At 48.1% G+C, this 13,470-nt stretch overlaps 1 protein-coding gene across 1 annotated transcript in view; it reads left to right on the top strand.

The window, feature by feature from the left end:
- The window catches only part of LOC137415305 (tripartite motif-containing protein 14-like), a 40,087-nt gene extending 32,371 nt beyond the window's left edge, over window positions 1-7,716 (top strand). Inside the window, exon 8 of the mRNA XM_078770159.1 lies at window positions 7,072-7,716. Coding sequence (XP_078626285.1) covers window positions 7,072-7,601 — 530 coding nt within the window. The 3' untranslated portion in view covers window positions 7,602-7,716. The remainder of the gene's footprint in view (window positions 1-7,071) is intronic.
- Window positions 7,717-13,470: the final 5,754 nt, after the last annotated feature.

Here is a 13,470-nt window from a genome sequence, read left to right as displayed (position 1 = left end):
CTGGTAGAGTGCATACCTCCGGTGGAAGGCGTACCCCTGGTAGAGTGCATACCTCCATCAGAGTGAATACCCATGCAAGAGTGAATACCTCCAGTAGATGGCATACCTCAGGTAGCGTGCATACCTCCAGTAGAGGGCATACTTCCAGTCGGGTGCATACCCCTGGTAGAGTGCATACCCCTGGTAGAGGGCATACCCCTGGTAGATTCCATACCTCTGGTAGAGTGCATACCCCTGGTAGAGTGCATACCCCAGGTAGACGGGATACCCCTGCTAGATTGCACACCTCTGGTAGAGTGCATACATCTGGTAGAGTGCATACCCCTGGTAGAGTGCATACCCCTGGTAGGGTGCATATCCCTGGTAGAGTGCATACCCCTGGTAGAGTGCATACCCCTGGTAGAGTGCATACATCTGGTAGGGTGCATACCCCTGGTAGGGTGCATACACCTGGTAGGGTGCACACATCTGGTAGAGTGCATACCCCTGGTAGGGTGCATACCCCTGGTAGAGGGGATACCCCAGCTAGATTGCATACCTCTGGTAGAGTGCATACATCTAGTAGAGTGCATACCCCTGTGAGGGTGCATACCCCTGGTAGAGTGCATACCCCTGGTAGAGTGCATACCCCTGGTAGAGTGCATACCCCCTGGCAGAATGCATACCCCTGGTAGAGTGCATACCCCTGGCAGAATGCATACCCCTGGCAGAATGCATACCCCTGGCAGAATGCATACCCCTGGCAGAATGCATACCAGGCTGATTAATTCCATTTTTGTCCCACTGATCAGATCCGGATTCGAACCTTCACCAAAACCGAATCACCTCTTCCTTGTCACACACCCAACTTATCCACCAAGTTTCGTCCGAATCTGTCCATAACTTTTTGAGACAGCGTGCTGTATATCATTGTTCACCCGATCATTCAATGGTGAGGTTGGTGTTGGCTTCACGGTTCAGGTGGCTGGCTTTAAATATTTGGGTCCTGAGTTTGAGCCCCTGCCATGATGTTGAACACCAGGTGGGCTGACACAGCCTGTCATCCTTTTAAGGTGGGCAAAATGAGTACCTGCCGACTGGTAATGGGGGCATTGCATCAGTGCACGTCACGTCTCCAGAAAATGATGCAGCCAAACAGCCACAGGCTGCATCTGAACCACCACCAATCAATGAAGAAGAATCCCGAAAATAATTCTCGTATCCGGATCCGGATCTTCACCAAAATCGAATCATTTATTTCTTGTTACCTACCCCACCGGTACACCGAATTTCGTCCGAATCCGTCCATACCTTTCTGAGATATCCTGCACACAAACAGACAGGGTAGAAAACATAACCTCGGTCCACCTTCGTTGGTTGGAGGTGTTACATATTTATGTGAATTACTATGCAGGTCTTTGCTTATCAATGTGTAGTCGATTAAGGGTTGTTGTGGTTGGAGGGTCAGGAGCCCTTCTGGAAAAAGAGACCGGAAACGGAACAAGAAAGACACGAGGAAGAGAAGCGAGGAGGATTCTTCTTCCTCGCCCCGCTCCGACGAAAGGTGGCATCGATCTGGAGCCGCGTGAAACAGCGGCGTTCCCAAGCCCGTCTGGCGAGAGGAGTTACCGGGACGTGTACATACCCGGTGGACACGTCACGTTGCCGTGGGGCCGTGCACCGACCAAGCGTCTGGCACCGTTCGCGGCTCCGTCTACAAAGACGCGTACGGGTCGCACGTTGAGGCCTAACACGCGTTGCAAGCGGCGTGTGGCTTTTGGCTTGCTTTACAGTACCCGCTTCGCGTGGCCACGAGGGGGCTGCAGCCGGGGTTCCCGGTACGATACCTGCCCGGTGGAAACACGTCCACCCGGGGTTCGTTCAACCGCCCGAGTGCGGCGAAGCCGACCATCATCTTGGTCAGGAGGGGCCCAGAGACATTGTGAGGGACAGGGACCAAAAGGGGGTCGTGAGTACCAAAGGGGACACACATATTTAAGATGGCCATCTTACTCGTCTAGGGGATTGATTGGGGATTGTGAATTGTTGATGGTGGATTGCTCGGGGAAAATCTCCGTGGTTGTATCATTGAAATTGTATGGTATCATTACCATTGAAATATATCATTGAACATCAGTTTTCTCTTGGGTGGAATTCATATGGATTGCGTGGCGAAAGCGCATATATAATACAACTTTCTGGCGAAGTTCCTCTCACGGTCCGGGGGTCACCAAGACCAGGTATTCACCGAGGGGACCACGTAACAGAATTGGGGGCTCGTCCGGGATTTAAAATTGTATAACATAATAAAATAATAGTTTTTATTAATTAAAATTTATTAATTAATTATTAATTGGTAAATTGTTTGAGAAATTGTGGTAAAGTTTTGGGTGAAGGTTAACAGGTGTTAACGATAGGCACCATGGCGTTTGTGGCACAGAACTTTGCGGTAACCCCGAGTGAGGCACAGTTCCGAGCGTTACTAAAGTCGGACCTCTTGAAATTGGCCAAACATTTTAACTTGGAGGTCCGAACTAATTTGAGGAAGGCAGAGTTGCAGACCACGGTGATACAGTCTATGGTGGGATTAGGAACATGGGACGAGTTAGCCTGGGAGTGGCTACCCGAAGAACCAGAAGACGTTGAGCTCCGGAAACTGGAGTTGCAATTACGGAGCCAGGAACGGATTAAAGAAGAAGAAAGGAAAGCAGAAGAGAGGAGAGAAGAGAAACAAGCAGAGGAAAGGAGAGTGGAACGAGAACTCCAGGAAAGGTTAAAAGAAGAAGAAAGGAAAGCAGAAAAGGAAAGAGCAGAAGAAGAAAGGAAAGCAGAAGACAGGAGAGAAGAGAAACAAGCAGAGGAAAGGAGAGTGGAACGAGAACTCCAGGAAAGGTTAAAAGAAGAAGAAGGGAAAGCAGAAGAGAGGAGAGAAGAGAAACAAGCGGGGGAAAGGAGAGTGGAACGAGAACTCCAGGAAAGGTTAGCAGAAGAAGAAAGGAAAGCAGAAAAGGAAAGAGCAGAAGAAGAAAGGAAAGCAGAGGAGAGGAGAGAAGAGAAACAAGCAGAGGAGAGGAGAGCTGCAAGGGAACTCGAAGCAGAGGAGAGAAAAGCAGAAAGGGAATTAAAGGAACGTGACATGGAGCTTCGGCAGGAAATTAAATTCAAGGAGCTGGAGTTAATGAGAGAACGGGGAGAGGCACCACCCTTGCTGACGGGGTCGACACCTAACCAGAAAACCTGGGATGTGGGCAGACATGTGAGGCTGGTTCCACCGTTCAGTGAAAAGGAAGTCGCGAAATTTTTTCCACACTTTGAGAAAGTGGCTCGACAATTAAACTGGCCGGAGGAGGCCTGGACCATACTAGTGCAAAGTGTGCTGGTGGGAAAAGCTCAAGAGATTTATTCGGCGCTACCAATGGACCAATGTGCAGATTATGAGGTACTGAAGAAACACATCCTCAAAGCCTATGAGTTGGTTCCGGAAGCTTACAGGCAAAAATTCAGGAATGCCAGGAAGAGGGAGAGTGAGACCCATGTGGAATTTGCCAGAGTGAAAGAAAACATGTTTGATCGGTGGTGTGAGTCAAAAGGAGTCGGGAAAAACTTCGAAACATTGCGTGACTTGATCCTGGTGGAGGAATTTCAACAGTGTGTCCACGAGGACATCAAAGTGTACCTGCAGGAAAAGAAAGTACTGAAGTTGTGGGAAGCAGCCACCCTGGCAGATGATTATGCCTTAACCCACCGGATAGGGGTCCACGAACCTAACTCCTCGCCTAGATCTCCGCAGGGGAGGTGGGGAACAGCAGGTGCGGAGAACGACAATACATGGCGGCGGCCTCGAGAGGATTATGGGGACAACGCGGATACCCCACCTGTTCGAAGTCAGAGGGCTGCGGGCCCAAGACAAACTTATTTTTCAGGGGGCCCAAGGCAGACCACGAGTTTTTCCTCCGGGCCTACTTGCGCTTTTTGCAAGAAACCTGGACACTTGATGTCCAGTTGTTACCTCATGAAAAGGGAAGACCCAGAGCGGAGTCCGACTAGTACGACTCCAAATGCAATGGCCATTGTGAGAAATCGCCATCAAAAGGGTTACCAACCATTTATTTCAGAGGGGTTTGTGTCACTGGATGGAGCCTCGACTAACCGGAGACCGGTTAGGATATTGAGGGACACAGGAGCACATCAATCTTTAATGCTTGAAGGCATTTTGCCATGGTCCGAGGAGACGGCAACGGGGAATAGTGTTCGTTTACAGGGGATCGGGGGCGGTGTTAGTGCTCCACTTCATGTCATCCATTTGGAGTCCGATTTGGTGTCAGGACCGGTCACCGTCGGTTTACAAGCCACGCTTCCTGTAGAGGGTGTATCTGTGGTTATCGGGAATGATTTGGCCGGGGGTCAAGTTTATGGTAACCCGAGGGTTGGTAAAGAGCCCAGCAGGGAAAATAACACCACACCAGCTCGGGATGGTGACAAAAGTACCAAGTTATTTGTAGGGGGACTGAACTTCAAAACAGAGGAAGAAGTTCTGACCTCTGTCTTCAACAGATATGGGCCGCTGGTGGAAGTGGGGTTGGTAAGAGACAGGGAAACGCAACAGTCAAGAGGGTTCGGCTTTGTCACGTTTGCAAGCACAAAAGACGCCAGAGAGGCAGAGAAGAATTGGAATGGCAAGGATTTGGAGGGTCGGACCATAACAGTAGGGAAGGCATTTCGTAGGCGTCGAGAGGTCTACAGGAGAGGACAACTGGGCGGTAGTTTTGGTGGTGGCCGCAATCAATATTATTATGGAGGCTCCCTGAGTTACGGCAGCTCCCGAAGGAAGGATTGTCAAAGTAGTGGCCGAGAAGGAGACCGCTATTCAGGGGACTACAGTGACAAAGGGTCCCACCATAATTATTAGGGAAGTTCTGAAAAGTGGAAGCACTGAATGCGGCGGAGCCGCCGAGCCAAGATTCCTACACGGATTAACCGTGAACGCCACGTTCCTAAAGGCGTCCAGGTAGGGAACTTTCATGCACGGACTAACCGTGAACTCCACGTTCCTCAAGGCGTCCATGTAGAGAACTTTCCTGCATGGACTAACCGTGAACTCCACGTTCCTAAAGGCATCCATGTAGTGAATACTCGGCTTGGCCTCCCGGAAAAAGTGCTATCGAGTTGCTTAACTTTGGATCTTTGATCAACCCCTTAACCTTCATTCACAAGAAACTGACAGTCAAAGTCAGAGGGTCATGAGATGGAGTTTGGCTTGGCAGGAGTCCAACGGGAAATGGAACATGTAAAGGGCAGGGACAATGTCATTGCTGGTGCGTTGTCCAGAGTGAATTTCCTTTGAAAATTTGGGGGTTGAGTTATCTGGTTTGTTTATCCAAGTTGGCCGGCAAAGAAAGTTTTCGCTGGGTTCAAACTTTCTGTTTTGAAGAGGGGGAGTGTTACATATTTATGTGAATTACTATGCAGGTCTTTGCTTATCAATGTGTAGTCGATTAAGGGTTGTTGTGGTTGGAGGGTCAGGAGCCCTTCTGGAAAAAGAGACCGGAAACGGAACAAGAAAGACACGAGGAAGAGAAGCGAGGAGGATTCTTCTTCCTCGCCCCGCTCCGACGAAAGGTGGCATCGATCTGGAGCCGCGTGAAACAGCGGCGTTCCCAAGCCCGTCTGGCGAGAGGAGTTACCGGGACGTGTACATACCCGGTGGACACGTCACGTTGCCGTGGGGCCGTGCACCGACCAAGCGTCTGGCACCGTTCGCGGCTCCGTCTACAAAGACGCGTACGGGTCGCACGTTGAGGCCTAACACGCGTTGCAAGCGGCGTGTGGCTTTTGGCTTGCTTTACAGTACCCGCTTCGCGTGGCCACGAGGGGGCTGCAGCCGGGGTTCCCGGTACGATACCTGCCCGGTGGAAACACGTCCACCCGGGGTTCGTTCAACCGCCCGAGTGCGGCGAAGCCGACCATCATCTTGGTCAGGAGGGGCCCAGAGACATTGTGAGGGACAGGGACCAAAAGGGGGTCGTGAGTACCAAAGGGGACACACATATATAAGATGGCCATCTTACTCGTCTAGGGGATTGATTGGGGATTGTGAATTGTTGATGGTGGATTGCTCAGGGAAAATCTCCGTGGTTGTATCATTGAAATTGTATGGTATCATTACCATTGAAATATATCATTGAACATCAGTTTTCTCTTGGGTGGAATTCATATGGATTGCGTGGCGAAAGCGCATATGTAATACAACTTTCTGGCGAAGTTCCTCTCACGGTCCGGGGGTCACCGAGACCAGGTATTCACCGAGGGGACCACGTAACAGAGGTAACAATAAAATTCCTTTCACGCCATTTCATTGGCTAAGGAGTGCAGTACTGGCCAGGTCGCCACTCCGACGCAGGATACTCGAATGGTTTATTACTCCCAGTAAGCTGGTACTCACCTGGTCCACCTCGGAAGGATGACAGGTTGAATCAGCCCACCTGGACCCGGTTGCTCGAAGCTCTCCAGTGTATAAATATGTGAGATCCTTCCAGCAACCGGGCCCAGGTGTTATTTTAACGGTACGACAGGTGCTCAATGTCAGGACCTTAAGATGTTAAACCCGCCACCTTGACCGTTAAGGTAACACCAGGTTTATGTTACCGCATAACCCATTCACAAGATGTTACAATTTCCATGAAACGTCATTATTTTTATTTTAAAAGAAAATCGAACGAAGGCGAAAATTAAATAGCCGGATGTGCGGGGGAGGGTTTTGTTATATGGGAACAAGAGGATGTTCGGGGGAGGGTTTTGTTATATGGGAACAAGAGGATGGTCGGGGGAGGGTTTTGTTATATGGGAACAAGAGGATGTTCGGTGGAGGGTTTTGTTATATGGGAACAAGAGGATGGTCGGGGGAGGGTTTTGTTATATGGGAACAAGAGGATGGTCGGGGATTCCTAACCAGGTACAGAAAGGTGAATTGTGTTTCGTAAAGAAGGTGAAATGAATAATGTATTTAATATTTCAAATGTTATAAAAGAGATTAATGTGTTTGTTTCTGTCCGTTTGTCTAACGAAGTCTGTGACCCCGCGTCGTGTCCACAGATGGACGGACCCCGAGTCTGGACCCAAACTCTGCACATCGACGGATCAAGATCTCCCAGGATCTCAGGACGGCGACTCGAACCGAGACCCACAATCATCACCCGGAACATCCTGATCGGTTTGATTTTTGGTCACAAGTTCTTTCCTCTGATTGTTTCTCCTCGGGTCGTCATTACTGGGAGATCGATGTGAGGTCGAGTAGTCGGTGGAGAATCGGAATCTGTTTAAACTCCATGGGGAGGAAAGGGGGAGGGAATGAGTGCAGGTTGGGAAGGAATCCCGAGTCTTGGTGTTTACGGAAATATGAAAACGAATACTACACACGGCACAACAATCAAAGAACCCATGTCCTGTCCGTGCCGGGGAATCCTGAACGCTTTGGGTTCTTGTTGGATTGTGAGGAGGGAGAGTTTACGTGTTTCCGGGACTCGCAGGTTCTGCACGTGTTCAGGGGGAACTTCCTGGTCCCCGTTAAACCCGCGATTGGGGTTTATGATGATGATGACTCCGTGCGGTTTTGCTCGTTTTAATGATTTTGTTCATTCCATTGTGTTCGTTCATTCCCTTCTGATTATTTGCTTTGTGATTATAACAATGTATTTACAATCTGATTGTTGATTTGTTAATAAAGTTTATAAAATTAAATACATTTATTGTTTTTCTAATTTGGTGTTTGATGAAAATGCATTTATTTCCTTCACATTTCTCACATATTCACAACAATATCTGGGCATGACGTATGTCTAATGATTTTGGGATGAGAGAAAAAGTCATGGGACCTGGTTTTCTGAATTGTTGGAGTGAAAAAAACCCCAAGAATCACATCAGACTCCATTCTCATCCTGTCAGACTACCGTCTCCACCAACACACAACTATTAATTATTTAGTCGTGGGTCGAATCTTCCCCTTTCTTCCTGCTGCCCGAATTCATCAAGTGCTGATGGGTCCCCATGGACCGGCCCTTTCCCTCTTGTCGCTCTCAAACTCTCTCCCTCACTCTCACTCTCACACTCTCTCCCTTGCTCTCACACTCTCTCCCTCGTTATCACATTCTCTCTCTCCCTCGCTCTCACCCTCACACTCTCTCCCTCGTTATCACATTCTCTTCTTCCCTCGCTCTCACTCTCTCACTCTCTCCCTTACTCTCACAATCTCTCCCTTGCTCTCACATTCTCTTCTTCCCTCGCTCACACACTCTATCCCTCTCTCTCACACTTTCCCTTGCTCTCACACCTCTCCTTCCATCGCTCTCACTCTATCCCTCTCTCTCACACTCTCACCTTCCCTCTCTCACTCTATCCCTCTCTCTCACACTCTCTCCCTTGCTCTCACACTCTCTCCCTTGCTCTCACTCTCACACTCTCTCCCTTGCTCTCACACTCTCTCCGACGCTCTCACACACTCCTACGCTCACACTCTCTCCCATGCTCTCCCACTCTCTCCTTCCCTCGCTCTCACTCTCACACTCTCCCTTGCTCTCACACTCTCCTTCCCTCGCTCTCACACTCTCTCCCTTGCTCTCACACTCTCTCCTTCATTGGCTCTCACTCTCTATCCCTCACTCTCACACTCTCTCATACACTCACACTCTCTCCCATGCTCTCACACTCTCTCCTTCCCTCGCTCTCACGCTCACACTCTCCCTTGCTCTCACACTCTCTCCTTACATCGCTCTCATTCTCTATCCCTCAGTCTCACACTCTCTCCCTCATTATCACATTCTCTTCTTCCCTCGCTCTCACTCTCCCACTATCTCCCTTGCTCTCACACTCTATCCTTCCCTTGCTCTCATGCTCTCTCCTTCCCTCGCTCTCACTCTATCCCTCTCTCTCACACTCTCTCCCTTGCTCTCACACTCTCTCCTTCCCTCGCTCTCACTCTATCCCTCTCTCACTCTCTCCCTTGCTCTCACTCTCACACTCTCTCCCTTGCTCTCACACTCTCTCCCTTGCTCTCACACTCTCTTCCACGCTCTCTCCTATGCTCACACTCTCTCCCACGCTCTCACACTCCCTCCTTCCCGCCCTCTCACTCTCACACTCTCCCTTGCTCTTACACTCTCTCCTTCCCTCGCTCTCACACTCTCCCTTGCTCTCACATTCTCTCCTTCCCTCGCTCTCACTCTCACACTCTCTCCCTTGCTCTCACACTCTCTCCCTCGCTCTCACACTCTCTCCTTCCCTCGCTCTCACTCTCACACTCTCACCCTTGCTGTCACACTCTCTCCTTCCCTCACTCTCACACTCTCTCCGTTGCTCTCACACACTCTCCTTCCCTCGCTCTCACTCTCTATCCCTAACTCTCCCTCGCTCTCACACTCTCTCCCTTGCTCTCACACCCTCTCTCCTTCCCTCACCCTCTCTCTCTTCCCTCACACTGGACAAGTGGAACATCTCCCTAACCTGTTCCTTCAGAAACAGGGCAGGATGACACCTGCACACCACAGAGTATTCTGGTGTCTCAAGAGCCAGGGGTCCCAGATAGTGCTTCTGACATGTCTGAGGAGGAATCCTATGACATTGAGGAATTCCCCACATATTGATTCCAACGTCTTACCATCGCAAATACTCAAGTTTCTGAACCAGACTTTAAGAAAAAGATATATTGAAATAAAAGATCATTTTTCTGATCTACCTGGGTTTATTGAAACGGCAAGGTGTGTTATTCCCCGACCCAGTCACCACAATTTCACGGAACCCCAATGCAGTTGGCGTAAGGAACACATTGTTAAGGCAAAAACCGAACTAAAAGGATGATACGCATATTTCCCTTTCCTTTTCTCTTTTACATCTCCTTGACTATTCTTGGTAGCCTCAATATAAATGGTGGTGCGAGCCAGTCTAGGTTCTCCAAGTGGTCAACCTTGTAAGGCAACGGAAACTAGATGCGGCTTTCTAACAAGAAACCCACTCGACTCCATCGTCTCATGCTACCTGGAATCGAATGATGAAAAAGGCCGGCTACTTCAGCGATTCAACCTCTCGTACAGCAGGAGTTGCTTTTCTAATTAATCCCCATTTTTGCCCGCTCCAACTCTCATTTCAGGAAATAATCCCAGGTCACTTCGCTTCACTGGATTTTGTTGATGGAGACATAAATTTTACTTCAATAAATGTCTACTCCCTTTCAAAGTCTACTCTCAAGAGTGAACTCTCAAACCTATCTTCTTCTTCCAAATCCTGGTGGCGTCTGGTCAAATCTGTTTCTGTAGCTTGTTCCCCCTCCATCCCCTCCCTTACCTCAAATGGCTACACAGCTGACTCCGCACGTGAAAAAGCTGAATACCACAACTCTGTGTTTGCCTGAAAATCTTGTGTTCCAAACCCATCTCCTCTCTGTACCCACCGTACCCAGCCATACCCAGCTGCTCCTGGACTCTGTGTCCTTTCCTCCTGACAAGGTGGAGAAGTTTCTGTCAACCCTCGACTCTGATTCTGCAACTGGACCTGACGGCATCAGCCCACGGGTCCTAAAATCCTGCTCTGCCGCTCTATCTCACCCTCTCTCTGTTCTCTTCACCCTCTTTTTTGCTCAAGGTCATCTGCCAGCATCTTGGAAATCAGCAAACATTACCGCTTTGCACAAAAAAGGTGCAATAACAGATCCTTGCAACTACAGACCAACCAGCCTTCTCCCAATCATCAGCAAAGTCATGCAATCCATCATTGCTTCGGATATCAAATCTTTCCTCTTCTCCAATGGCTTGATCTCCGATCAATAATTTGGATTCAGACCAGGTCATTCTACTCTGGACATGCTGCTACTGCTGTCTCAACAATGGATGGAGGTCCTCAATGTCAAACAGGAAATTAGAGCTGTCTCCCTTGAGTATATAACGTGCCTTCAATACGGTCTAGCACCCCGCTCTGCTCACCAAACTCTCCTCCTGTGATATCCATGGAAATCTCCACGCATGGCTTGCGGACTTCCTCTCTGGTCGAAGTCAACGTGTGGCCCGAAATGGCCCATTGGGAGTACTTGACAATGTGCCAAGTTTCAAAAAATTTCCATTCAGTCGTTTCCGAGAAATATTTTTTAATTATTTGCGTTTAATCCAAGATGGCTACCATACCACGTGACCTATGACATCACAATTATCATATAAACATTCTGCATGGGTGTCACTTCTATCCTGAAAGTTTCGTCTCAATCGGACATATGGTTGCTGGGATAAACGAGGTCTCGCCCGTATGGACGGACGGAAGGACGGATGGACAACCCGAAAACATAATCCTTCCTGCCACCTTCGGGGGCAGAGGCATAAAAAGAAAATGAAGGCAACATCCCTCAACATAAATGGAGGCCGCAGCTGTATGCGGTGTCTCGAGGTGTTACAACTATTTGAGAAAGAAAAGATTGATATTTTCAGATTACAAAACATATACACCAACCAATCTTGTGAAGACGAGTGGCGCAGAATGTTTAAAGGGTGCCATGTTTTTTCCAGTGCCGTTGAAGAAGCTAAAGCGGGGGTGGCAATAATCTTGCATCCTCGTCTCCAACCATCTGAGAATCACTACAGAGAGATTTGTAAGGGTTTCTTCATCGCTGTGGATTTTATCAGTAGAAATCAAAAGGTTAGCATTATTAATTTGTATTGCCCCAGTCACAGTGCTGAAAGGGCTCTATTTCTTCCAAAATTAGCGGATTATTTAAGCACTGTTGATTTGACGAGTTTAATTTGTATGGGGGGAGACTATAACTGCACACTGAACCCTCGACTGGACAGGAACACTCCTGAGCCACATGCACCCAGTGCAAAGTCCTTGGCACAACTTGTGAAAAAATACAAACTTGGAGATGTATGGCGATTACAAAATCCAAACACCCGTCAATATACATGGGTGTGCTGTGCAAAAAACTGGTTAACAATGGGCCGACTGGACAGATTGTACGTGAACCAAGGAATGGTGAATCTGGTTGGGAGAACATGTGTATGTCCTTCTGGCTTTTCTGATCACCATATGATTGTAATGGAATATGGAGTGACCAATATCAGCAGATGATGGAAAAAAGACTCTTCTGGCCGAACTGGTCAAAGAACGTGCGGCTGGAGCAATGATTCACCTGCGGATGAGCAGAATAAAACTCGAGACTCCAAACAAAGATTTCTTCAAAATTCAGAAGGCCGCCAACACTTATCGGCAGATTCAGAGTATACGCTCGTCCGATTGTGTACTGACTTGCCAGAGTGACATTGAATACTGAATGCAAGAGTTTTACTCAAACTTGTTTATGCCAAGAACTGTATCTAAAACGACAGCAAATGAGATGATTGAACTTCTCCCATCTCTTTCTGAAGAGCAGCAACGTCAACTGGAATGTGACATTTCTCTTGAGGAGCTCACTGCAGCATTAAAACAACTCAAAGACGGCAAGGCCTCTGGACTTGACAGACATCCTGCTGAATTCTCCAAAGTTTTTTTGAATTTTCTGGGTCCTGCTCTAATTGAGACTTTTCATGAGAGCCTAGATCAGGGGCAATTGCCCCTTATCTGCAGGAGAGCTGTCTTATGTCTTCTTCCAAAGAAAGGGGATTTGCAGCAGATTACAAACTGGCGGCCTGTGTCATTGCTAAATACTGACTACAAGATTGTGTCAAAAGTGCTTGCAATGCGTCTTAAGAAGGTCATCTCTTTCTTAGTTGTAAATGACTAAACGTATTGCATACCTGAACGATCCATTTATGACAGTGTTGTTTTTGGTTGGAGATTTGATTACTATTGGTCAAACTGCGTCTCATGGTTTTGGGTTACTACTCATGGTTTGGGTTTTGGGTTTTGGGTTAGGAGAAAGCCTTTGACAGTGTGGATCACTCATTTTTGTTTGCAGTTCTTACTCGAGCAGGATTTGGAGAAAATTCATTTCTTGCATAAAACTTTTATATAGCAATGTATCATGGCTGCTAAAAGTAAATAACAGTCTGTGTCATCCTTTACCCTTTCAGTGAGATACTGTCCATCGAACCCTTACTGGCTCTCCTTCGTACCACCTTATCTGGGTTGTCCTTGTCAAACAATTTCAAAATTGTTAAGTCAGCGTATGCAACGACTTGTGTGTTGTGGTTAAAAAACAGGAAGATGTTTTTTGAGCTATCCCGTTGTTTCCCCAAATTTGAAGTTGCTTCATCAGCAAGAGTAAACTGTAACAAGAGCTTAGCTCTTTCTCTGTGCCCAGATACCCTTTCCTCATAACGGTCTTCACACGCAGTTCCCCCAACTCTTCCAAGAGGAATGTTATGGAAAATGTATGGGTTTAAATACTGTCCTGTCCATAGCTGTGAAGACCAGCCTTGGATGAATAGCCGAGACAGTTTTACTCTGAGGCGACCAGCCGAATATATAGTGGTTATTTTTGAGGTGCGCGAGAGGAAAGAGATGTGAGGTATTTATCTCACG

This window comes from Myxine glutinosa, chromosome 1, assembly GCF_964187855.1.
Source record: "Myxine glutinosa chromosome 1, kmMyxGlut1.1, whole genome shotgun sequence".
Taxonomy (NCBI): domain Eukaryota; kingdom Metazoa; phylum Chordata; class Myxini; order Myxiniformes; family Myxinidae; genus Myxine; species Myxine glutinosa.
The sequence above is the reverse complement of the archived record's forward strand: the minus strand, read 5'-3'. Positions and strand labels throughout refer to the sequence as shown.